The 27,784-nt window shown below is 42.4% G+C and overlaps 1 protein-coding gene across 10 annotated transcripts in view; it reads right to left on the bottom strand.

The window, feature by feature from the left end:
- LOC124180943 (synaptotagmin-7) overlaps window positions 1-27,784 on the bottom strand; it is a 206,071-nt gene that overhangs the window by 15,339 nt on the left and 162,948 nt on the right. For 5 of the 10 annotated variants that reach the window (XM_046566914.1, XM_046566913.1, XM_046566912.1 and 2 more), the window contains 3 exons: window positions 13,678-13,689; window positions 4,177-4,330; window positions 3,264-3,404 (listed from right to left, as the gene is read on the bottom strand). In XM_046566914.1, coding sequence (XP_046422870.1) covers window positions 3,264-3,404; window positions 4,177-4,330; window positions 13,678-13,689 — 307 coding nt within the window. Of the gene's footprint in view, window positions 1-3,263; window positions 3,405-4,176; window positions 4,331-13,677; window positions 13,690-13,815; window positions 14,007-18,798; window positions 18,828-19,405; window positions 19,644-27,784 lie in introns of those variants that run through there. The other 5 variants (XM_046566917.1, XM_046566918.1, XM_046566916.1 and 2 more) reach the window with 4 other exon arrangements.

Below are 27,784 nucleotides of genomic sequence, written 5' to 3'. Positions count from 1 at the left end.
CAAGGGCACGAATAAAAACCGCACCCTGGCGCCCTAAACCACCAACAAAGTGAAATCGCTGCAGTTTATCGAGGGAGTTGCTGCTTCGTATAAGCCAGACTTACGAGACTCAGTTAATGGAACGAAAGTTTTATACTTGAACGGGGTACATGATTCGACGTAGATAATCATGCGGTCGTATTAAAACTGAACCAGGTTCTCTCCAGCATTTGGATTTCAAAATCCTAAGATTTGCGCCTCGTTCCAACGTCATATAATTTATAGTAAAAAATCGATTGAGATGATGAACGACGAGGGAGAGATCGTGAATAATTCGCGTAATTTATAACGTGCCAAAATGAGTCACGACGACTGAGCGGGGGGAGATGGCTGAGTAGAATAAATCCGAGTGCCATGGTATCGTTACGCTTTTAAACAATCAGCCGAATTCGTGAGCTCCGTACGGCTCGTTTAGTTAATTAGGCACTTCTGTGACTTACTCTGACCTCGGAGAAACGAAACGGTCGTTTAACGAGCTTTCACGTTTTTTTTTTTTTTGCTAAATTAAGAAAGTTTTCAGTGACGAGCAGCTACCATCCTATCAGAGAATTCTTGCATCTGTATTCAGATTCAAACCACGGTAAATGTTTGGCCCGGTCTCTTTTAAACTGACTCTTAAATTGGATTTTGTCCTCAGGTCGAGGCACGCGATAGAAATCTATAACTTTTCATTTGGCAGTCATTACCCAAGGCAAGACTAAGCGTCGGATTCTGTCCAATGTGACACCGTCTAGCAAGACGTAAGAAACAGAATGTGACTTAAAACCATACGAATTATTTGCACGAGTTGATAGCGGTGATTAAAGGCGCGAAGTATCACTGGGAATGCGATCCTTTATTCAACCTTACAATGGAAGGAACCATTGACATGTGAACAATGGCCTTGGAACAACGCTAAAAATGATAGGATTTTTTCCCCACTTATTTTAGTCGAGCCGAGTTGGCGATACACGGGAAATTGTCTCCATGCCGATCTATAGGCGAGTTCCGCCCTTAAATTGCAATCGTCAATCACCGAAACGGTCGGGAGTATCAAGAGAATGGATCTGGGCGAGTTGAAGATTGGCAGCGACTCAGCACGAGGGCAAACATACGTGTACGTACCACAATGGGATGCGAAATAAATCGGGAAATCAGCCGGAGGCACGAACAGATATCGGCGGTAGGTTATACGGATTCCCGGGGGACATTAGAATGAGATATTTTTTTCAATTTTGAGCTAGGTCTGTCCTGCTTAATTTTTTTCCGTCTTCCCCCTCGCTTAATACCCACGGATAGACCACGGTCGCGCACTTCTCTTTCTTTGTAAAGACTGCGTCACATTCTAATTGCCGAAACTTGACCCTCTCGAGGACCTGGGGGATTACCGATTTCAAGCTGACAATAATCGCGTCCGCCGATTACGTCAAACGCCAAGAAACAGCGCCTGGGGGAACTTGAGAATGAACAAAAAGCTCGCCGGAAATAGTTAGTCTGATCGTAAGGGCGGATGAAATCGCTAACGAGGATATGACGCTCGTGTTGCACGGTGAGGTGAAAACGGGTCTAAGGAAACTGCAGCCCGTAAATGACTAGAAAACCGGGGAAATTGACGATTTATCAAAGCCGCTTGACAATCACAATTTCTCACTGGCTTCCCTCAAAATTTCGAATCTCACCCCGCCAGTAGGGATGATTCGGCAATTTTCGCACCCCGATCAGTCGTAATGCGGAGTGTGTCAGACTTGTCGTAATATATGGATTATATAGGTACATTATACATACATATACGTATTTCGCTGGAAAATTTCGATCTCTCGCATCTTTGACGACTGTTCATCTCTCACCCGCGAGTTTCACACCGCGGATAAAGGGTGAGTTGTAGTAATAGACACGGCCTTCGGTGCTGAAATTGAGGACCTGAGGGGTATCATATACCTTGATCATGTCAAACTTACGGACAGGGTATGAAAACCACCCCGACTCACTACTCCGCCTCGTATACAGTTGACGAATGGTTCTCAACCTGTGAGTTTAGTCGAACTTCTCCGCGTGGCGAATTTCAACTTGCCGAATGATTTTTAGGCCCACGTTTTCTCGCCTACGGACGGCAATCAGGAAATTAGTTTTACGGAATCGATTTGGGAAATCAAGGTTTAATCGCGGGTCGTATTTCGTTCTAGGAAATTCTTCAGCGCTTTCTCGTTTCGATTTTTCTTTTCATTACTTTAAATTATTCTCTGTATAATCCTTTGCTAAATTCAAGGATAAGCAGAGATCGTTCTTAGCGAGTAGTTCCGTTTTTACGACTTGGCAATCGAGTTTCAAGGTATTCGTCAGCCGTAGCGACGGACATTTCGCTTCTGTTATACGATCCCCGGTATATTTATTCAGATTAATTTATGCCTGAGATAATGTCGGTCTGTACAGGGGAGTTGAATAAGTCAGCGGTGAAAGGATGTAGAGAAGTTTTTTTGTCCACTCGCCCCCTTTCACTTTTCTCTTTCCACCCACCCTGAAACTTGAACACCCGCGCCGTCTTTTTACGCTCGCTCAAGTTTATACTTTCGGAACGAGTTCCCTTACCCCCTTGAGATTTGTTGACCTCCTTTAATTCCAACCTCCGTGTTGTGTAGGGTATATACACAGATATACCCATTGGTGTATATAATTTGCGGTCACGCAGCAAGGTCCTCTTAACCGTAACGCCTTTAAATTCGACTCAGCTTTTCGATTTGTCGCATGCCGAAAAAGAAGGAGAAGAATAACACTCATTTTCTTACTGAGGCGCTGTGCGTCCAAACTTGATACACGCCAAGGTCCGACAATGACAAATCTCCAATGCCGACCAACCCCTGGTCGCTTAAGTATAGCGCGCAAGTGCAAACAGGGGTGTTTTTAATTTCGTATTTTCATCGTTGTTATTCAAGAGCGAGAAGGTCAATAGCTGGGTGGAAACAAACACCCCCCGGCAGGGTTCGAGGCTAAATATAAAACGAGGACCTTCGCCTCGATAGGTTAACGGAACCGGGGTTCGAGCAATAACAGCGCGCCATACGTATAGATAGGCGTAGGTATGTACCTAGGTACAGTGCAAGGGAAATTCAGTTAGGTATTTGCAGAATTATTATCGAAGGTCGAAGGCTGCATCGGCTTACCGCTCGGACGGAGCAGAACGTGCTGTGATGTTAATTACTTCCAGATAATAACAATATAGACTGATACGCGTGGCGAAAATGGCTGACCTGTATGATGCGCAGCATGAGCGTAGAGTTCTGGAAGTCATATTCAAGGCTGAACTGTATCTGTCCAACGTTTTCGCTCGGTTCCGTATTGTCGATGTACATGTCGACCAAGGATACCGATCTGCTTTGGAGGAACGCCATCTGGAAGAGGAAATGAAATTACACAGGCATTATTTGTAGCGAAAACAGCCTTACGAAATGTTCAGTTTGGGAATGAAATATTTTATATGTTCACAACGCGAATTCGGGAATTCGCCATCGAGCGAGCGTTGATCCGGAAATACTTTCGGGGCTCGAAGTTTTATCGGGAAATAATCCGAAAAGTGTAAATTCGCGGACGGCAAAGAGAGGCTGAGTCGAGAGTTGAAATAGAATCGATTTTCAAAAGCTAGCGCGGGGGTGAAAAAAGAATATAAGTGAGAAAAGTTTCCCCCCGGTATACAAGAGTCGGCCGATCCGGAAGAGATGGGACAAAGGAATACCGTTCTTCTCCCGCCCTTAACTTGGCAATTAAAGACTTGAGAAATTGGGAAAGTTACCTCAGATGCGAGGGGTAGAATGTCTAATGTAGCCACAGATACCCCAGACGCCGTTACACGGTGCCGTATAATAAAACCAATTTGAAGCGGATTTTCGACATGGCATATAATTGGTAATTAGGAAAATCTCCGTGATCAGAAAGCACGGATATAGTCATGAATGGGTTTCCAACTCCCATCGCTGCAGCGATAAGACCGCATATCCTCTACGTGGCTTCGAAAATCACGAAAAACCCGAGGAAACACACCTTTCCCATAAATCAAAGTTCGAAAATATGCGATCTCACTTACGTACCTGTAAAGAGAAACGCGAGACGGCGGAAAACCCGAACGGACAAAAAAAAGGGTCAAATTTTGGGGAAATTTATACTAACGGAGGGATGGTCCCCTTTGACGTTTTGGAGCTGCTTGTTCTGGGGCCCCGCAGTCGGTGTTCGAGGTTCCGCACCCCCGGCACCAGGGGCGCCACCCGCCCCCGGACCGCCGCTGCCTCCAGCCGGTGATTTGCTCCCGGGATTCCCTGTCGTTCTGTAAATAAACCAACGTGTAATTTAGCATCACCTGTAGCTCGAGCCTCGCATCAACCTCGTATCACAACCTCGTCTACGGTGCAAAGTTTTCTCTTATCCTAGCGGCGTTGTGGAAATTGCGTCCCCCGCCCTCGTAATCAGCCGGTGATACCGCCCCCCGTTAACTTACAACACCGTTATAATTCAAGCGCGTGGATAAAAAACAACTCAACGTTGTGTAGGTGTACTTATAGGTGTATAGTATATATATAACACGCGGCGCCATTTTGCCAGTCTCTGACCAAGGGGATCCGGCTTCGATCGTAATTTCCATAATGTGAAGATTATTATTCGAAAGTGGGTATAAGAGGTACGATGCTGCGTAGGCGATCAAAAATCCGTACAGTCTACTCCGTATAATACCTCGCGTTATCCAGGGTTATTTTTTCGCGGGGGCAATATCGACCATTGCGGTTTTTTTCTCATTTCCTTTTTCCTACTTGGACCCCTTATCGACGTGACGATTTCCTCGTAGAGATAAAACCAACAGCCTGCACGAACTACCTGCAGCCAGCAACGCAATTACACGTTGATACACCAAGCCGGGGGATCACTGGCCTGCACGGGCTTACCGCAACGCTAATATCACGGCCTGGGCATTACGTGACACCGTGAAACATTGATATGCGACGTATGCAGCAGAGCTTGAAGTCAGCGAATTTTATTAAAAATATGAAACTTGGTACACTGTGTTCGTGTGTTTAACCCCCCCAAAGGCTCGTAATTCTGCTACGATTGGTGAATACTTCACGCGTTGTAGCTGTTAAACTCCAAAATTCGATTTACTTACTTTTTTGTAAGACAAAAAACCAACTTCTTCACTTCTCTTAACGATCATGCAAATCTTATACGCGGAATTCAATATCAGTTCTGCATCATCGAAGTAATTTCGCAAAAATCGTTTATTGAGATGTATGATAATTAAAGTAGATTAAGTTTGATCTACACTACGAATTGTTATTTGGCAGTTGGAAAAGCCGGTATTAAAAATTCGTACTCGAACCTTTCGTCACGGTTTCAATCGCCTCGGACTTGTCCGAATCCTTTCAAGCAACTTCACCTGGATACCCTGACGTTTCCTGATTTCAGTTTATTCTCAAATCGCAGATTGGAAAAATTTATTTTGGATGCAATATTTCGAGAGAAGCGCGGAAAACAATATTTCTCTTACCATATAAACATGCGGGCACAATCTAGGAGAATAACTTAAGCTCGAACGCATTTCACTAAAAGCAAGTATATATACGAATCCCGATAAAACGACGAGAAAACTTTCGAGTAACGAAAATTCTCCGCACGTACGTTATAGACAGGTCGACTTGTACATCAAGCCCCTTTAAACACGCCCCTTCTATATACTCGTAGAAGCGTGCTGAGAGTCATTCGGACGGGATCGTATCGACCGTGGTTTTCTTTCATGTCGTATATTATATACGAGAGGTGAAATGAGTAAAGTACGCCTAGGTACAGCTTATACAGTTTGCAGAGTTACTGCCTGGATCGAACGACGTTACCGTGGGGTGAAGAGCGTAAGAAGGTATTTTATTTATACACTTCAACCTGCCACTTCCGGTCGTGAAGGGCTGTTGATTCAACTTACTCTGGCATAAATATTTTGATACACTTGTACAGCGTCCACCATGGCTGTACGTAATTTGTTAATTAAACTTATATTTTTACTCGTTTATATTATATAATTTCATTCGAACCAGCCACAATGAGCAGGATTGAAGCGTGATAACGAAGAGCTGATTTTATTAGATTGCGATACAACACCTATACTCTGTCCTCAGGATGAGAAACAGCTGCTACGTATTGCGATTTTTAATATCCGCTTCTGCAACGGATATAGCCGAAGTAATTCACCTCGTCTCGGTTAATCAAAATACTTCCTCAACCATGCAATTTCGCATCATCGAGCACTCGTGTGCTCCGTTGATTGTTATTCCAGGAGTATTTTTGCTATTCACTGTCCGTGCTTCGAACGGACTCGACTCCGTTTTCTTTCTCCGTTGGCAGTATCTGAGTTTTCTGTAACGATTTATCGAGTGACGGATGAAAAAGCCAGTGAAATCTGTTCCGTTTGCGCAGTAATAATAAATTAATGAACACACCATTATGTGTTCAACGAAACGCGTTGCTTGGAAGATTTATTCGAAAGTAAGCAATTTGTTTGCACGTGGCGAAGTATAATTGAAAACAAAACCGAGGTTGTATAATCGACGGGACATAATTTGGTTGACCCAATTACGGGAAAATGGTTTCACGCGAGTGAGAACCGCGTGTATAATTATAACCATATCAAAGCTCACGAGTGAGTTTACATGTATTCGGTGAAAAGAGACTCTCCTGCTAGTTTTGCAGTGATGAAGAAACTTTTGCTGCGGACGTCGCCGCGTCGCGATATTACACGCGGTTCGTTGTTCGCAGATGTCCGTATATCCGTACATCTCTATTTGCTGTACTCTGTCGCCAAGACAACTGTCTCCTAACTGGGTTAATGAAACATTCGTCTTGTCACGGCTCCTCTGTAATTTATCCGACAGACATAAATCAGACTCTTGATCAATGCGACCAGCGCTGCTTTACTTTGACAAATGGAGAAAATATTGTATCTATATACGTATACCTATCTCTGAAATTCAGTCACCTTGTAATTTTATCTGTATGAGAAATTCCATTTTTCGGGCTTACGACCCTCACGGGCTTTAAGCTACTTTGTATATTCATCTCAGTCCATTGATTATTGGCAACTGCCACGGCGATGGGAACGCAAAAATAATGATTAATAATCCAATTCGAATCCTCTATCGTAAGGACCCAATCAATCCGTAAACAAATTGATCGATTATACGATTGAGACTTTGTTTCTCGAAGAGTTAAATTTGAAATTTTACTACGGTCAAGTCGGATCGTCAAGAAATTTTTCATCAGTTTATTACCACTACCGATGTGATCAATAAAGTAAAACAAGTTTTGAGAAAGCCTGGAATTTTCTCCACGTTATTGATTATCTCCGAAAACTTTTCCGTAAAAAAACTGTTCCAACCTTACCCCGACGACAGTATACATATAGTTCCGTATAAAGCCTCTACTTTTTGCGAAGTGGATGTCACACACAACACGAGTAGTTTCTTTATTCAACAGGTGAACGTATATTCGAGAGCAGGAGCTTCGCTTCGGGCCTGACGACACGTTCTTGTCTCACCCGGACAAAGTCGTTCTCGTGTGTAAATTTGACAGCTATTACGTTCATCCAAGCTGAAACGGGGTTTCGTCTTATTAGGGATATTAAGGGAACTCAAATAGCCGAGACGCGTAAAAATTACACGTCTTTCACGAGCTGTCAGAAGAACTCGAATGAAGTCATCGTTCCACAAAGAAAAGAGCTTATTAGAGGTACTCTGAGTGATGAAATAAGACGAAAATGATGGGGTATTATTCTCAACCGCCCTGCGAGAGCTACGTCTATTATTACGAATTTCATACCGGAAACAACGCGACGGGGCTTTTCTTGCACTAGAATAATTCAGAGTTGATTTTCTCAACGGGTTTGCAATGAAGCCCGAAATTTCGTATCGTGGTCTGACTTGATCGATCAACGGTCAGCTTTTTACAGTACAAGCGCATCAGCGCGCTTTGCGCGTTTTCCTGATTGTTTATTATTTTTTATCATAAAAATTGTCTTCGTCTCTGTAAATATTAATTTTTTTATTATTTATCGTGTGCAATACTTTTTGAATATTCTCTTAAACCTTGATATGTTCGTAAACGAAATGTTCTTTAATCGTCGATACAAAATCCTAATCAATCTTGTTCCACTTTTACACAATTATCTACAAGCCACTGTTGAAATAATCAGCGCCCTGATAAATATACGAGTATATTGAATTCATTTTCATGAATAGCCAATCTGTATTTTATACACGCAGATCTGCTCCAGGGTTTAGAATTAGTTACCTTTCTATGAACATAAAGTAAATTAGGAAGCCAAACTATCGTTCCGTATGAATGCAAATATGGATAAATCTACGGCTCTACGTTTTCATCTATCAAATTTATGTTTTCTGACATTATAATATTCTTATTTCGAATAGTGACGTATGATTCTACAATTCCTCCATTCGTTGAAATAGAAAAAATAGCTGCTACTTCATAATACATCTTGGAGAATTAAAACGATTGCGATCCTGGCCTAGTTTAGATGTGCCTTACTGTAAGTATTTTAACTTATTTTTCAGGCTCTGGTTGAGCCACGAATACTATATTATTCAACCTACTTCTTCCAATTGATTAAATGTTATGATTTAAGTCTTTATTTATGGTTAAGCTCATTGACTTTGCATCATATTGATCACCGAAATTTTTATTACTGGCAGGAATACTGTTATTTAATTATAAGTACAATGATCGTATAGAATCAACCAATGGCAAACATATTTTTTTCCGAATCGGGCATGACAATTTCGATATTATCGTCGTTATAAAATATTTTGTTATCTTGATGGAACGATCCTCTTGTAATGTCGCATAAGACCATTGGTTTATAATTCTTTCTAACACGGTCACTGTTAAAAAGTGACTGTTTACGTTAGTCATAATTGCAAATGTTTGATTAGTTTCAAAATTATTTTCAAACATAGAGAAGAATGCATTTCACTTCAAAGACAAAGCTAGCTTTAAAATTATCTGGGAATCAGCTTTAAAGTTTCAGCTCTGTACGCGTCCGCGATAAGCGCTTCATGAGCATAACGTTTTTTATGCAGGAAATGCGTTAAGAACGCGTACCTTTTCCATTCTATTATCTCCAGAATCTAACACTTCTCGTTTCGAATATGACAATCCTCTGCTCCGCGAGCAGATAAGACCATCAATGAATTTTTCCACATGACTTAGATTTTGTGCGTGTGTATTTCTTTTTCCGGAGTTCCTATTTTTCTTGTCCCTCGGGTATTTAACTTTCAAATATAATTTGAGAGTTTCCCGCCCGTTCCGGTAAAATTATTGCAAATTTGATACCGGCGCAAATAAGCAAGCTCCATAAATAAATTGATCAAAATTCATTTCACCCTACAAGCATCGATTGTACACCGGTGAAATTTTATGAGTCAAATTTAGGTGAATCCCGTTCACAAGGTTCTTTTTTTCAAAGAGATTATATTAAAGTCGCAATATTTCACGATTTTAGCGCCGTTGGACCAGGCTGAAGAAAATTAGCAACGGTCCGCCTCCGTGTTTTGAAAATTCAATGGTGATAATAATATATCGTCCTCGAAGTTGGCGAGGGTAATAAATCGAGCTAGTTGACGGCTGATATACCAGTTGCACGAAGAAGGGCGGTTGATTCCATATAGCGGTTTGGCTGGAGCACCCTCGTCAATTCCCTGCCAAGAGTCCTTACAGAATTCCCTCTTCTACCTCGTTCTTCCCTCTTTTCGCCCCTCACGCCCTTCGCCCTTCATCCCACGCACCTATTTTCTGCCATATATACCCCAACGTCCCTTTCCTTTTCCTCCAGGAACAACGGGTTTGGTGGACCCCATCCTGACTGTCGCGTTATTCTCACTTTCTCAAAGCGAGGAGGCGAGAAGTGGGGAGTGAATGGGAGTCGAGAGAACGGAACGAATTAATGCTTCAATTTGGGGATTGTACAGCGTATTATACGTATAATATTACACGTTACGTAAACCTGTCGGGTTATTCAAAATTACAACGATCCTTAAGAGGTCAGACGGCTCTTCCTTATCGTTTTTACCGTGTAAACAAAGGTGGTATATCTCTGCCTGATCGCCTATAAGGCTTTATATTATTATACCTGTGGTTAACCGCTCTGTTGGCTTTGTACGACCCTTCCAAATTGGACTAGGTGGGCAAGTTCGGTATTGTTCGAGTTTCCCCACCATCATCCCTCGTACCCCTGAACAACAAACCCTCCGCCTCCTTAGGAGCAGCATTAATAACTTTCTTACACGGGAGTTCCTTTGTCATTGTAGGCATCGCAAGAATGTCAAGATTTGTTAATATCAGTCAGGAACTTTTCGAATCACATCGGATTGAGAATAACGGGAGACTGCCGTCGCGACGTGTCGTCTCAATCAGTCGAGTCGAGTTTATACGAGGAACCCTTAAAGCCGCTCTTCTTCGCCCCTTCTCTCGATGGATAACAAGAAAACTTGGAGGATACAGCTAGGCAGGAATAGATTAAGGAGCTTCCATCTTATATTCACCGTTGGAAAGTCAGCCGAGGCTCGGTACGCGGCATTTTAACGATTTTTCTCCGTCACCCGGCCCGATAGGGTATATACTCGGTAATTTCCGACGCTAAGCGTACATTCCCCTTCCTAAATGTCTACGCGTACCTGAACGCAGATCCGATATCGAATCTTCCCAGCATTTTTAGCCCGATAAGGGTTGAAAAATGGACAAAAGATAACTTCAAACCTCGAATGGATCGAAGAAAGTTGTGCTTGGGTGTTTTTGATCAAACCTCCCATGATTTCATCCGAATGTTTTAAAATTTTGTTAGCGCTTGAGTCGCGTTATTTCTAATTAGTATGCAAAGAGAGTGTGAAAAAATATCGTCACTCGTTGGGGTTAATAACGGTGTTGAGGTTGAAAGTGTCGGTTTCGCAAAAAAGTTTTGATCCTGGATATACCTGTGAGAAAGAAATCGCGCGGCGGGTATATAAGAGCAACACGGAGCACACGAGGCAGCCTTGCATTATTCATGGTTATACACATATACCGAGTTCAGAAACGCGAATGCGTAATAAAGTGATAAGCCAAAAGTACGAAGCGAATAAAACAGCGCTCCATACGGATTCATGGTTCAACTTTCAAGCTACCGAACTACGTGTCGGGAGATTTTCAACAACCCGCGAGCATCGACGAACGGCTCGCGACACTTGCTTCTGAAATATTCGATGAATTCACGAATGATCACTCGCTGAATGGCATGCACAAATTTTTTATCAATCTCAACAAGAGATCAAATATTATCCTCTCATCGTTACCCGAGGTGAAATTATAATTTTGTGCATTGGGTGGATGGCAATGGCCAACGGGTAAAGCTGCATACTATTATAACAGCGTTGGATTGATACATAGTTATGTTTTACCCTTCTCAATTAAACCTCGAACAACATGCACGCCTATCTATGTAATCATCGCACGAGTATGAGATACTTGCTTGGTTATATGCTTCTCATTATTAATATTATTCTCTGGGAATCGGGAAATGATGGATTTCAATTCGTCGATAAATTTGATAACAGCGTTGTGAAACTCGATATTAACCTGTGCATGCACGTTATGGAATCTGGAACACGAGGCGCGCATGTTTGCGGTAATTACTCGAAAACCTGATGCATTCGTGGCGTAAAAGTATGTATGGTAAAATTTTATTTTCGATTCATCTATATTTAGCCACAAAATATGGCAAAAAAAAATAGTTTGAGCTTGCGTACAACAAAAAGGCGCCACTGTAAAAGAAGCTTGCGCATTGTTGGAGCATTTTTTACAAAGTAAAACCTCGATGGATGATTAAAAGGCGGACGCTTCCTGAACTTTGTAAAAAAAGTTTGATGTACCCATATTCAATTTCCACCGTTGTCTTTGTTGCAGCAGAACTCAATCAACTTTGTAACCTAATATTGGCGTCGAGTATCGCGGGTGGTTTAAGGAAGTTTAAAATTATTCAAATTTCGGATTCGCTTCTATACAGTTGGGTGTATAGTTTTGCGAGGTAAAACGATCAAACAAATCGCGTCGCATTTCACTTGCGTATCATTTCTGAGAACAGTAAGTCTCGGAGAATTCTACGTTTAATCTTCCCCCCAATGTCTTGCTAACTTATTGTTAGAGTTACACGGATTATAGATATAACACGCTCGTCTCGGCTGCTGTAATTTAGATAAAAGCAGCTACTCGAGGATCGCTTCCATCTCTAAGCACGTACCTTCTTACGGAAATTGGTTACGCTTGTTCACGTCTGATGAAAGTATGTAGGCACACCAAAGCTAGATATCCGGTTGCGTGAGACCGACACTGGACTTCAATTCAGCGTTCATTATAAATTTACTCATTTACACACAATTCAACGAAGGTATGTGTTCTAGAAGGTTGCAGCCGGTAACTGATTTTCCGAAGAAATGCAACCAGCATTATTTTTATTTGTCATTGTCCGTATCAGAAATTTTATTGCCAATGCAAGGACGAGAGATTAATGATTTCAGACACCTGGAGTAACTTGCGTCTTAGCATTTTATGTGCGAACCGCGTTCTGAATGCGGACTGTTATACCTATAATATTCATAGGTATAACAAATGCTACGACAGAAAAGAAAACACGCGAATATTTTCAATCTCTTCAGCTAGTATAACTGCCGTGAACGGGTTTGAACGCTTTTATAACTTGGGTTATAGAATGAGGAAGAATATGAAGGACAAACGCGACTTCCGGAGCCTCGTTATTACGCCGGAGTTCCCGATTAGAGAAAGTGGAGTCTTGAAACTCCTACGGGGTACGAAGTACACATTGTGCCGAACCATTCCGGTAATCTGAATCTGGAATTACTCCCGTCCCTGCGTCACTCCTAAACTCTCTATATATATATGTACATTTCCCAGTTTCCCGCTTCCGTTGCAGATTCACGCCGCAACACCGTATTATAATGCCGTAATAATTCGTATTTCGTGAGGATGCCCGTTTTCCGCGGCCACGTCGTCTCAATTCGCCACAGTTTTCGGAAAGCTGAATTCAACGCTGTTTTTCACGCCGTGAAATCTGCTAACCGCAATGATCCCCGGAAGGCAGATAAGCAAAACTAGCCAAATATCGAGTTCAAGTAGAAGTAAAATTCTTAACGATGTTCATACGATCATAAGAAATTTAAATAAAACAGAAAGAAGAAGAAGAAAAAAAAACTTTTATCTCAAGATCGAAACTTTCACCATTCGCTTTTAGGAAATATGACCAAAAAAAAGGTTGCAAATGAAAGAATAGTTCTGCCAACTCTGCATCCTTGGACACAGAAAGAAGAACTGTTAGAGAACTTTTACGATTTTTGACAAGTGGATTGAGCCAATTTTGTTATTTTTCTTCGATAGGTACAACGTGTATCGTAAAAATGAACGTGGACTTAATCGATAATTGCTTAGATTCAAAATTTGTTTAATTTTGGATAAAACCGAGCCAGGGAAGGTGATTAATTTTCTTTCATCTCGCTGAATCGTCTCTTCTTTAAATATTTCCCTCTAAAGAACATCGTACGTAACTGAATGTACAAATATTGGTGTTATACTTACTCCAACTGAGCTCTGCACGAGTGTCCAACCGCGAATAAGACCAGGATGAAATGGCACATGAAACATAAATGCAAAACATAATTGAATTAGTTTAATATTCCGAATATACACACAGATACTTAGCTAAACAGGGATTACTATATTGCATGTTACGGCCGCAACGCGCCATTCGATATCCTCTAATCATCTCTATCTGTATACGTATCAACTGTGTGTATCACGTGCAAGCACATTGTACTCTATAAGTAGACGCTTGTTAATAGCGGTAGGAATACGAAACGTTACAAGAGGGTGGAGTCGTTACGGCTCCGCGCAATGTGAAAATAAAATCGTATAGCGTGCTTCGAAAGCATTGTATTAAGAACTACCTTTTTCTCGTACATTTTTATACCGTAGCACACACCGCGTGACGTACACGTATGATCACATTATGCGATACACTTTTATATACAATCCTGAGTACATAAGTATAATCTGCATGTACTCGTGATGGCTGAAAGGTACGAGTATATTCATGAATTTCAAAAGACGCATTTGCAAACAACGTCAAACGGTTGATTATAAATATGCGTTATTAGTTTGCTTCTCCTCATAAATTTCGCAGGTTCATTTCGACGCCGCTTTGCATCGAGGCCGTGGCAGTTTCTCTGCACCAGCAGCTTTGTTAGACGTGGCATTTCGCGTTATTTCTTTGTACAATTTTTATATCCCAATCTCTCTTCGCTGCTCAGTCGTCATTTTTTATTCTCTTTCGAAATATCACCTCATGCAACAAACGGTCGATGCCTATTTAACCGTTATCAATCACAGTTGATGCCGTAGCAGGCGTTGAATATGCAACGAGTAATAAATAAAATATATCGTACACGCAACCCATTACGGTAGTTATATTTGCGTAATTATCTCACGAATGATAATTAGGAAACAAACCGTGACCAAGGTGTCAACTTTTTATTTCAAACCAATTTCCGTGGGAGTAAAAATGAAAATAACAGGCTGTACGTTATGCGATAAATGAATAGGCTTACATCAAAAACACAATTAGCAGGCGCGAAGCGTAATCGTGCCGTGTAAAAGCGTTTAATACGGTTCGCATCAATTTGAATCTCATTACATGTAAAAATAAAGATTTCGAACAATTAATCTTTCGCTATTATATTTCGCTATATTTCGCTACCCATCATCGCAGCAGTGGGTACACCTACGTAACGACCATTGACGTGTATTGAAGTATGGAGAAGGCAGAACTGATTTCACACACTGCCTGAGAGGAACGCCGAAGTCTTCTGCGACTGTCAAGAATACAATGGAAACGAGAAGTTGAGTAGCCGAGCGGCAAGTCTGTTGTTATTTAACCTCTTCAGCAAGCCCGCAATCGGCATCTGCTCGGAACAAAGTCAAGAAAATGGATGGGATTGAATTTCTGCGTGAATAGAACCAAGCAATTATTTATAACCTGATAGCTGGAATCAATTCATCTCTATCCCTCGCAGAGAAACCGCGACTCGTTCGAACAATCGGTTCCAGAATTGGCTTCGGAGTTGAATAATGGATTTTTACCGCCAATTAGGCTGTCATTAATTAATTGAGACTCTCCCATTCCACCGGGGAACGGCAAGAATCGGGGTACGATATTTCACACCGATGCACTCTGCGGTGTTCCAAACCGCTGAAAAAGAGATCATTTTTCACATGTCAAGGAGACCAATGAACGAAATGTTTCACTAGGATCGATTGGTTGTATTTTCCTCGGTTACAAGTGGTCTCACCGCAGCAACAACAGCAGCAGCTCGACTTCGCGAGTACATAGACTGAAGTTGTTTGAACTGTTTAAAGGGTGGGATTCTCCGGGAAGCAGCTGTGTATCGTCCATCGATTCGCAGGACGGCGGGTTCTGAAAGCCGTTGATTCAACGCAGAGGGAAATCGAATTTCCCATCCAAGCTCTGGGGCGCTTTAAGGACGTGCCTTCTTGTCTTACACAAGGCTGTCATTGCGAGCCATAGACTGCAGCTTTAATAAGACTGTCTCGATGCTTTTCCGTGATACATGCTTCTCTCTGTTAATATTGTGACTTGAAAATTTATGTCATAGAAACGTTGTTCACGATGATTTATATTGGCATCCGACGTAAGCTGGTCTTCGCCTCGAGACAATCAACGGAAGCAGTCCTTCCTTGTTTTTCGATAGTCGCCGAACGACTCTCAATGAAGAAAGAAAGATTTTGGCGCACGATTGACTCGGCAGAGATTAGTTCTCCATTTTTTGTTGTTTTTTTTTGCTACTCCGTCGTTACAATTTGTTTGTCAAACGGCTTACCGAGACGCACTTACGCTGCGGTTGGCTGCTTTTACGTCGAGTGACAGGCAAGACACGGCAGGCAGCGAGAAATATTCCACTTCACGTAGAGGAATAAACTGATAGAGAGGAACCAATTGTACCAACGTCAGCATTGTCCCTGCAGGATAACAAGCGCTGCTGAGTTGACTGGAATAATGTTTCCATGTACCTATGGATTTTGAAAGATTTACAGTGTGAGTTTGACAGTCGGTTGACTGTGTTGAAAGTAGAATTTCTACTGCTGCGAATTTCTCTCTGCACTGTACAATTTCGGCTTTAAAGTTCCACAACACCTTTGGCGACAATTCAGGTGTAACAAGTTTCGGAATGAAAGTATCGTGTGCCCTTTACTTTGATCTTCTTTCCGCCTCGGCAAACATTCAAATCCAGTTCTCGATTGCCGCCATCTTAGGAGGAGAAGAGAGTCTGAATTGAATGTATTTTCACGATTCGGAACGAGGAGCTTTCCTTTCTTGTAACATCAGACATAGGCTTCCCAGATAGTAATTGAGAAATTTGACGAGACATGACGTTCCCATATCCTTTTTCGAATTCCTGCTGAGTTATCTGATTTTTCTGTCGTTCCTTTGGTCTCGCGGGAATATTGCGATCGGTTGGTAAACGTTGCTTCAGAGGCTGCAGGAAATTCGGCTATCACTTTCTTCCATCGATTGATTTTATTTACTTTGCCACCCCGGTTCTCCTTTGTTTCTACTTCTTACCCAAGACTTTTCATTCCTCAATGATACCAAAGCCCAATGGGGACAATACTCTTATTGTTCGATTGACTTGAAAACAATGCAAAAACGAATCAGTTAAGGAAATTGTAAGCGTGACGAATTGAAATTGTTCAGCAACAATGTGCTGATCTGTAACCCGTATAGTCACAGAATTTTACTTTCCAGCAAAAAAGAATAAAGAAATCAAACAAGCTTTATAACATCCAGTTTATTTTTAAACCAAACAGAAACAAAAAACGTTCCCTGGACTAATTTTCCGTAATTTCACAACACCTCAGTAGATGCAAAGAGTTATCGACGCCCGTTAATAATAATGTACAAAATTTAGATTGGTTTGAACGACGATAAAAGACGCGCGCAAATTACGAAGCAAGATTTACGGCTAATTACAAGGATTTTCATGTCCTCTTTACAGGCGTCTCTAAAAACCGCGAGGAACGAAATACACAATACAAGTACATAACTTTTCGCAACAAAAAGTAAACAGAAAAATAAGACCGAGTAAATGAAACGAAAAATTAACTTTCTAGAGTTGTTCCAACGCAATTTCGGCAGGAAAAGACCTGATGTGAAACATATTTTTTAGTTTAAACTTTTCCCGTACAGCCTTATCTTAATTTACGGGGTTAAATCGGATTAAACATTCCTGCAAGCTGCTCGGTGCGGATATAACTTCTCGCTCACGTTCTATCCTGCAATGGTAGGTTTTACTGAAATAAGAGAGGTAGTAGCTCCTACATCTTATTCGAGTTACCTTTTCTTCCACTGTTCCACTTGACTTTTAGAGATTTTCAACGGTCTCTACTACCAGCTTAAACTCATTATTATGGATTCTTTGTCGTGGATTTTTCTTGTAAATCCTCTTTGCTTTGACACAACCATCGTGGAATTTGTAGATTATCTTCCAAGCAATTTCGAACCAGCATTCCGAAGCGAAAATCTCCGCTTCGAGTGCATTAGGGTTGTAGTTTCATATTCTCCGATAGTTGATTCTTTTGAGATTCTTCGCTAATTAGTTACAAGCATTTTGGAACTATATTGCATTCGCAGAATTCCTGCATAACAAGATGAAGAAACTTCCACTGAACCCAGTAGTCAATAACCTTGCATCGGTTGGCTGGGAATTTCCAAGATCGTGGATGCCGATTAGAGCAATACAGGTGTTTGAGATTCAACGGAGGGTGAGAAATAACCTACAGAAATGTTGAAAGAGACAAATACCGATATTCAACGAATAACCTTTTCAAAACTCAAGTTTCATCAAGGTATAAAGATATGATGTTAGAGGAAATAAAATGCAAGGTCAACTTTACTTACTAGGAAAGATCCAAGAGCTAGATTAATCTGAAACCATTAACAGAGAGTGTACGAAGCAGCAGCGCTACGGCTGATGAAGAAATGCTTTTAGAAATCACGATGAGCTTTGATAAGTACAAAGAAAGAAGGGTTATTTGCCACTGAAAGTGAAATCACCGACTACCGTCCTTTGAGCTTGAAATAGCTCTTCAGTTTTGACTAGACATCGTGAAAGAAGTCCAAGTCCTCCTTTTGAACGTGATACGAAATTATCTGCAAAACGCAGTAGCAGCCGTATCTAGTTCTAGTTGAATTTTCTTGTACAGAAAGTGTAAATGACTACAAGCCGTGAAGAGTATTCGGTAGAGATGTAAATTTCGTTGTAGGATGTGTACAACCGAGAGTCGTATATCCCGCAAGTACGTAAAGTAGTAGAGTACCCGCTTTGAAAGAGAAGAATACCAACTTACGGAGAGTAAGCGTTAGAACTGAAGACAAAGGACTCGGCGAAGAAAGTAGAAGAATGAGCTTTGATCTGATTCGAATACTGACGAAAAAGGGAGGACTTGGTGGAGGTGGTTCATTTTGAGTCGAGCGGAAGTTGAGAGAGAGAGAGAGAGAGAGAGAGAGAGAGACGGGGAGACTGAATGAAACGCGTTTGAATTGACACCGAAGCGAAGTTTCTCCGTGAGAGGGAAAATCGAGCAGACCGAGGGTGGATATTCAGTTCGCAAAAGTCCCGGTACCGTCGTTCCGCCATCCGCCACCCGGTTTCCTATCTCTCTCCACACCCTCCAGACCCCACGATCGGAACAGACCGACTGCGTCAGGGGAACGTGTGTCAATCCCATATCCAATAACCGCATCTGAATTGCTTGAGCGTTGTACTGGAATACCGCATCCGCTGCATCTATACCACACGCAGTCCTTGGTCCGGTGTGTCTTTATCCAATGCCTACTCGTCCGCTGGACTGATGCCTGTTTGTTCAGCCCGGCGCGTGACCCTGTAAGCTGGAACATCGGTCACATGACACGAGTGGCTATTGATCAGAATAGCGGAGAGATAACTTATCGCTGTACGTTCTGCACGGCGATGATACAACCGTCACATTTTCCAAACAGATTTCGCGCGTTGCTTGCGGACGTTTAGTTGGATGATTTGTGACTTGAGTTTAGGTCGTCCGACCCGTTTCTCTATGCTTGATGGTTTTTGGCCTCGCGCTGTTGTGTAATGAACGAGGCCCGGCCCGAACTGCCGGAATTCCGAACTTAGGGCTAGTACGTACATACATTGTTATGGGAAATTGGAATTCTGTTCTTCCTACTAGACATAATTTACACTGTATAGCTTACCTTGCCGTGTAGTATTCGAAAAATGCGACCATGATTTCCAGTGACCTCGTGAGAGCAGCCCACATGGTTCATTCTATTGTACAAAGTTTACTTTTGCTTTTATATAAGTTTATCAGACCACATCACAAGCGTATGGTGTTGATTTAACGTTTCTAATTGACATGAGGCCTTGGACTGGGATCAGGAGTCAAACGTCGAAGGAGTTAACCGAGGTCTTACAACCGAAGGCAAAGTTACGCTGCTCGTGAAATTATATAAAATATAAAATTGATTTGTTTGTTCAAACTGCAAGGTTGAGCGTATTGTACGGCATAATACTTGAATTAAGTGGAGGTATGGCGGTGTAATTCGTACTGTAACGTTCCAGCGAGTGGATAACACTGCTGAAAATGATAGCTTTGAAGTTTGAACGAAAATTTCTGGTTCCATGGTGTCACACGTGTCATACGTATCGGGAGTGATATTCGGTACTGCGCAAGTCCTCTTTTTCGCAGACCGCAATACATAAATATATATATATATATATAGGAGTGCTCAATCGAATATTTTATCTTCATTCCAATAGAAGCTTACTTATTTTTTGAAAAAGACGAATTCACCAAAGCGAATTCTGAACAGGTATTTCCCAACAGCGGTGCGGAGATTGTTCTATGTGCGAAAATACCGAATCAATCAAAGAATTTGCAATACTTTGTCAGGGAGAAAATACAGGTGCTCGGTAAATCCTTTCCGAATGAATCCAGTCGTCTGTATATTTTATGGCAGAGAGACAGTTGTACCCAATGCTTGGATTAAATCGGTGAAAAAATTCCGGAATCCTGCCGGGCTAATTTATAAAAGTTTACCAACCGATACATCAAGATTACCGAAAGACTTGAAGAAAAGATTCGTTGTAATTCTTGCATCAATTTTTTTTGTCTTCGGATAGGAAACTTTAGGAGATTAAATTACACCACCCCTCTGGATCACAGTGACAAGCCAGCACGATCTATTTTCATCTTCCGATAATCCTGTTTTCGAATAAAAATCTCCCCCGCCCCGATTTTTAATCCCTACTTAGTCAACCTCGCGCTGGATCCGCCGTTTATTCCAAGTTCTCATTTCTCGCCCGAACTCGAGAACTCCGTTAAGCACTGGCGAGCCTTGCCAGGGGTTGGAAATTGCGCTCCAATACGACGAGGGGGGAGGTGGATGTCGTTGGGTGGGTACGGAGCAAGGTGAGTTGAGGTCATGCAGGATTAGGGTTTCGGGACGTCGGTCTGGTCTCGGTGAAACGCTATTGTCGTGACAGCGATAATTCAGCTCAGTGGTATCCGAGATTCTACTTAGCATAATACCGACTCGCGTGTGTAGTTAATTTCGGCGTGGGTTCTAATTTAATTACCCGTTTTCATAGCAGTCTCCCATTGCCTCGAAAGCCTCTGATGTGGGAGAAACTTTTCCACACCACCGCTGAGTCCTTTGACAAGTTTCCCGCACACGGTGCCCAGGTTTAAACGTGTAAGACGTACGTGTGGTAGCAAGGTGCTCACCGCATGGAATGGGCAGTTAGAAAGACGCACGCGGTATGTGGTGCAACAAGAACTTTGTACCGCGAGACACAAGGTGTACGAAAACAAGATATTTACTCAACGCCTGTTCTGCAGCGTCGAATTACAAAGCCTGTCGTAGGCTTAGTCGGTACCTCGCTCAAATATCCCACGAAGGCATTGATTACGTTGGAAATCTAGGGAGCTTGTCACGTACGGGGAAAAGTCACAATACCACGCACGTAGAGTTGCAATTAAATTTTCAAGTAAACGATACAGACAAATGATCACCAAAACATTCGTGTTGCAGTCTCTAATTCGGAGAGTGAAGGGTTAAAGATTATGATTAAAAAAAATGTTCGTCCCACACAACCGTTCCTTTTCGGATAGGAGGGTGAATTAAGAAGCACGCGGCACGCTATAGCGCAAGTTTTAAGCGATAACAAATGGCCAAATTTTTCATTACATATAGTTCATGGTTATCAGGGAATTCTTCACACTTACGAGTCACGCCTAGAGCTGACGACATTCAAACGCATTAGAGGTTTGAAGTGATTTAAAATGGATATAATTCCAAGTGTAATACGGTACTGGAATTATCAAATTGCGCCGTTATTTATTTTCCGAACATTGTATCATCTATGTATATTGCACAGGTTCATTAATCTAATTTAACGAATCGGCGCGTGGTAGCGTCGCTAATTATACATCCAATGAAACACCCGACGGTTTTATCACGCGCGCACAGACAAATTTATCTGACCTTTCGTGAAACTCTTATGGAGCTTGATCGTAACGCTGAGAGGGATCTTCGCCGTCTACCCCCATGCCGCCCAACCAATCGCCGCTGTCGTTTACCTTTACGATACATGCCTGGGTAAGCCCGCTCGGCGGTCTGTAACTACGGGAATAAGAGGGAAGGGGGAGGAGAGGGCCAAGTGAAAGTGCAGGAAGGCGGGGTTGGTTTTAATTAAATATTATATTCCCGCCCAACCTCGGGGGAATATTTCGCGCCAAAGTTCGCGTGACTCGACGAAATAGACAGAAGTCGGGCTGTTCTTCACGCCTAGTTTTCTTCTCCGCGCCGCCGCATTCCGGTTTCGAACGACGTGTACCGGCACCAGTTTTAAAACACAGTGAGCTTGTCTTAGAAAGCGATGATTAATTCCGCGCGCTAATTGCAAGGTAAGGCGGGGATGCGTGATGAGTTTTCGAAAATGAGAAATTCAAACCGAGGAGAGAATTGTGAGTCGGGAACGCTGAATGGAAGAATAGATGAACAAAAAGTTGATTAAGTTGAGATGTGAAAAAAAATAAAATAAAAATCAAATTCAACCGATAGCGGGTATTTAGGATGTTCAATTATTGCTGAATCAGATTGCATGGCATTCGGGCGTGAATATTGATCAGCGTTACGGGGGGAGCAAACCCAACATCCCATGAGCTATACTCGTTTACATGAGTATCGACCTGAGATGGCGCGGCGACTGATTTCCCGGATATAACAGAGCTAATAACCGTTCGACAAACAAGAATTCAGCAGCGTAGCTGCAGGACGACGTTTGCCTACGTGCAAATTACCGGATGCTTGATACGAATTTCCCTAATCATTTACAAGGCGACAAATTTATCTCAGCTTGAATCGTTCCGTGATATGAACTGACAATGATCTCGCACCCGAGTTACAAACCGACGACGCGGCGAGGGATTTTCGCGTCGACTAAGCAAGAATTTCCCCAGTTTTCACGGTGTCGGACAATTTGAATAATTGGTATTATCACCGAAACGAGCAGCTCGCTCTGCCCGTAAACTCTCTTTCAAAGACTTCCCCTATGATTACGATTCAATCTTCACGAATTTTCAGAGCATGCGTATCTTTCCACTCTCTTCGGAGGATCACAACCCTTATTGAGGTGGGGATTACCCCAAAGTTTTGGTTAGCTTTTCATTTTCATCACGTTTCCAAGATATATCAGTGATTCAATTTTACCGTGCCAGAATATTCGGATAAGGCGCATTTGTTACAGTTACAAGATCTGGGAAGAATTTTCCCTGCAGAGCGTGCAGGAGTTCTTCGTGATTCACGAAGCTTATGGGCTCGGTTATTTCTATTCGATGGTGTTCCTCAGATCTGGCAAGATCGAAGAAATCAGGAAGACGTTTAATCAGAATTGGAAAGAATCGCATGCCCCGTAGGCTTCGGGAACCGTGCACGTAACCAATAATGACGTCATTATATGGAGGATAAAGCAGATGGAACGAAAGGACTCGACTGATATTGGATCAGATGGTATATCTTCAAGGATGTGGGAACGGCTTCGAATCGATAAAAAAGCGAGGGAGTGAAGACGGAGAGGGGGCTGTTTTTGCCGGTGAATCTGCCTGAGCTACGATTGCTCCGGAGGCGTTGGGATATGTCATAATTTTCCGGGGAGGAGTATCATGTTTCAGTTCACACTGCGAGAATTTCGCTTCAGGAGTCGGGAATTTTTCCCTCTAGTTATACTACACGCGCGAATCCTTTTCGACTCTTGCACGTTCATTCACAGGTTCTGCAAACAATGCTGTACAACCGTCGAGGAAATATCGAGCGCGCGGTGAGCCAAAGTGTTCCAATTTCGTTTTTCTTTTCTTTTTTTGCTTCAACACCTTTTAAAGCTCCGCGAATTTAGCGCTCTGATCGAGTTCTGCTTTTCATCCTATGCCCGGATACCGTAACAAGGAAATATAGTTACGACATGGTCTACCGGTAATGGGGCTGCGTTGTACGGAGGTGCTGCATGATTTTTTTCCGAAGTATATAACGCCATTAGAAAATTTAATACTCTGTCGAAATTTACCTACTGAATATTTATTAAAACACGCCTGGCGTTAATACCCGTATGCAGCCTATGAATATGTGGTAAAATAAGAGATGAGAGATCGAAGACAGGGAATTTCTCTTACGCAATGAGCCGCCTTTCATCCGTCTGCCAGCTTCCCGTGCGATACTTGCACCGATAATACCGTATACAGGATCCAGGATAAAAGCTTTGATATCTGACGGAATAAAGGATTGTGTACAAGCTGATCGATTTTACCGACAGGATTGTTGATCTCACAGTACCTATCTGTCGTAGATACGATGGAAAATAAAGGCCGCAAAATTGTTTCCTATACCAATTCATGCGTACAACAGTTTTATCAAGGAGAACAAAGATTCGGGCAGGTTGTAGGAATTATAGATTTTCTGAAAAGAACTCACATCTTTTGCAATTACTAGTGAACATTCGGCTGGTTTTCTGAAACTCGATCGAGTTTATTCATCATCGGTATTTCGTGATTTTTTATTTTTTTTTAATTTGTGCAGAAATTTGAACATTGAGAAGACCGTATTTTTTTTTTTACGAATGAAGTAATAAATTGATAGTAACGTTTTCTCTATTTGCACAGGTTAAAATTTTTTTTCTGAAGGATCGTTACAATTTCTGAAATTTGGAATCACACGGACGATCAGTTTGAAAACTTACGATACAACTGAGGAACCGTTGCTCAAAAATTTGTAACTTGATAGTTTCAACACAACGATCACAAATTGTTGATAATCTAAATGACCGAAGACTAAAACGTCTTCGTAGTAAATAACGCATACCTATTGCCGGTTGGAATTTAAGAAAAAGGTTTTTGAAAAAATAATCAAAAAGTGACAGAGTCGTTCGGTAAGTATACTCTGTGGTCTAATGAGTCATATCTCATCACTGGTCTCGACGAAGTATTCTCCACTTCAAACACGAAATTACGCTGAGGTAAAAGATTTCCAGAGCTCTTTGCCGTAAAGAACAAAGGAAGCAACGGAAAATAAAAGCTCTCCGAGATGCGGACCAGTATAGTAATGAAATATGCGAGAAAAGTGAGTGCCAGAGGGGTAAAACTGTCGGGGGCAGGTGTACTGGACATCCAAGATCAACGTCTTCCGAAAATACTGACTACACACGGTGTGCTTTCCAGATTCTGGAAAGGCACCAACTTTCCCGCCGAGGTTCGAGATGGTACGAAAGGACTTCGCTCCTGTTCGTCGGCGGTCCGGGCACCAGGTCGACGTCGAGGCGGCACGGTGCCGACGGATCGATGCGACCAAACTACCACGACCAGGCCACCCGTCCGGGTCGGTACGGGCAAAGTTGACACTCTGGGCCGATCGCTAGGACACGGAAGAAGAGACGGTGTCAGGGTAGCAGACGACGCGAAGATACGAAGACGCGGGCCGAGGGTTGACCTCCTAAACGCCCCCGGCTGACCCCTCGAAGAAAACTAATGAATCTTTACCCCAAAGTCAATAACTCCCCGTCCGATTTCCCGAGTCGCCGTTAAGGATGAGAAACGGAGGAAAGGGTGGTTAGAGAGAGAATATCGTTCGAAGAATTCACCTCCTCGCGGATATTGCCGGTATATTGCCTTTCATTTCTCTCGTTGTGGCTCGAGTTTAACGATTCGATTCTACGGTTCGTTTATTGCAGCTCGCGTCTCCGGGATGCGAAAAAGGAGGAAAGAGAGCTCGGTAAGTTCAGTTACACGTTTTAACGGGTCACCAGTGGCTCCGTTGAGCAACAGGTTTGCAGCTACCTAGCCGCGCAGTGTCAGCCTGCGAGATTTCGCCGTTACGAAAGTTCAAACCCCCTTGGCTGAGCGCCACGCGTCCACTGTGTTGACCTTAACCCTCCCTGAGGAAGGGGATGCGAGCTTGGCACACTCCTACGCTGATGGAATATGTATTAAAGCAAGACCAGCTCGCGATTCGTCCTGAATAAAAGTGCCCTTGGGTACGACCTTCCGAGATTATCCAACTCATCCCGGCAACGCCGGTCCGTGTGGATCTTTTCACTGAAATCCTGTAAATTGCCCCGCGTGTATAATGCCGGTCTCACTGTTAGTCAACAGTTCGACGCGTGCCATCGAGACACGAAGAACCCCGCGAAAATCGACCCGGGTATGTACGACGGTTTTGTTCGCGTTGATACTTTTGTTGAAAGATCCCATAAACCTTTCATCCGGTTCTTACTTTTCCTTTTAGATCCACACCAATTCTACCCGTATCACTCAACGGAAGGCAACACAAAACTTGGCATCTTACATTGTTAGAAGGATCAAGCTGTTTTTATTATCTTCTTTTTTTTTTCCTTGCCTCCACTCTCTTTCAGAATACGACCAGCCGCCGACGGCCATTCGTTTCTCATGCGAATGGATTTCTTATACTGCATCGAATAATTCTATACACGACAGAATTTTTATCACAATTCTTCTCTTGTTTAAGGGCAGTAAGGAAAAAACAAACTAAGTCAAACTAAGAAATTTTAGCTGTTTTATCTCGACGCTTTCCTGTAAATACCCAATGGCCTACGGTAGAATTTTATGTCAAGCGATTTGTAGAAAATTCAATTACGCAAAAATAAGATATTGAACCTAACATCAAAACTGGATAATAGTGCGCTTATTGAAATTTTGATCTCTTAAATTTTCACCTTGGCGAAGACAATATTGTTTTAATTAAATTCGATTTCATTAACTCCAGTCAGAGCTCCGGAATCTTTGTATCGATTTTACTATTATCATTCTTCATTTCACACTGCTCGTTAGACACTTTCTGTCAACGCGTTACGACACTTTATCCGCGGCGGCTTTTGGTAACGGTAAACTGAAAAGGGAGGCTGTTCTTTCAGCTCGCACGAATAACCAGAGCGTAAACGTATCTCTGGGCTCGATGTTGGCACAAAACCGCAACTCAATCACTCGAATAATTTATAACGCGAACGGAGAACGAGCCTCAAAGGGTTAAAGGTTAATGTAGCGCTAAAGCTAATCCCTGAGTTACATCGAAAGGTCGAATAAGCCAATGGACAGCCAGTTTTATGGCTCATACATCCGTGCATGGAGTAGCAATTCCGGCAGCCAAGCACGTCTGGATGTCAGTGTATACGAGCGACCCAATGAAAGTAAGAGTGATAAGCGACGATTAAATACTCGCAGAGATTGCATCAATCCTTGTCATACGGTTCTACTTGAATGTGACTATAATACGTAAAACAAGCCATCGGGTTTTTTCACCCTTACAAGAAAAATATCCATCATTCGATACCTCGAATTAGGGAGTTTAGATTTTCATGAAACCTAATTACTCACTTGGCCAAAAGTGCGCTGCTCTGCGGCAGTTAATTGAAGTAAGGAATGAGGGTTGGCACGAAAGTAAATAAATAAATACGTAAATGAATAAAGCGAGTTTACCAATTAAGGGAACCTCGTACCAAAATGAGGGAAGACAAAATTCTCGGGGACTTGAACTTGGCGGTTATAAGAGAAGTAAACGCCGCTCGGCGAGCTGCCGTAGTATTTCACTGGAAGCTATCTACCCTCGAAAATATATCTTTGGCCCCGCTCTGCAACCGCTTGCAAAATTCAGCCCTTCCTCTCCCACGTCTGAAACAAAACTCATCAGCGGTATCTACCGAACAAACCCATTAACCGAAATGTGTCGTTAAAACGTCAGTTTGTGTACGAAACGCGAGTGCATTGAATTCTCGGCACATTAGTGTGAACAAGTTGAGCGTACATCTGCAGGTGAAAATTTATGCAGTCACAATCGCCTCGGGCTACCGCCGACGAGTACAGGGAAAGGAATTGATTAACAAGCGTGATTCAATCACCAGGCATGTCGGGTTGCTCGACACACCCAGTAGAATTAAATACAGGGGACTTGAATTCAGCTCTGCACGCGTCGCGTCAAAAAAAAAAAAAAGAAAACCAAAAAAATTCCATAAATCGAAGCCGTTCGAACACTTTACACCTGAATTGTTTCCTACGTTTTAGGGGCTGTTCA

Source organism: Neodiprion fabricii, chromosome 4, assembly GCF_021155785.1.
Source record: "Neodiprion fabricii isolate iyNeoFabr1 chromosome 4, iyNeoFabr1.1, whole genome shotgun sequence".
Classification (NCBI taxonomy): domain Eukaryota; kingdom Metazoa; phylum Arthropoda; class Insecta; order Hymenoptera; family Diprionidae; genus Neodiprion; species Neodiprion fabricii.
This window is presented reverse-complemented; position numbering and strand designations above follow the sequence as displayed.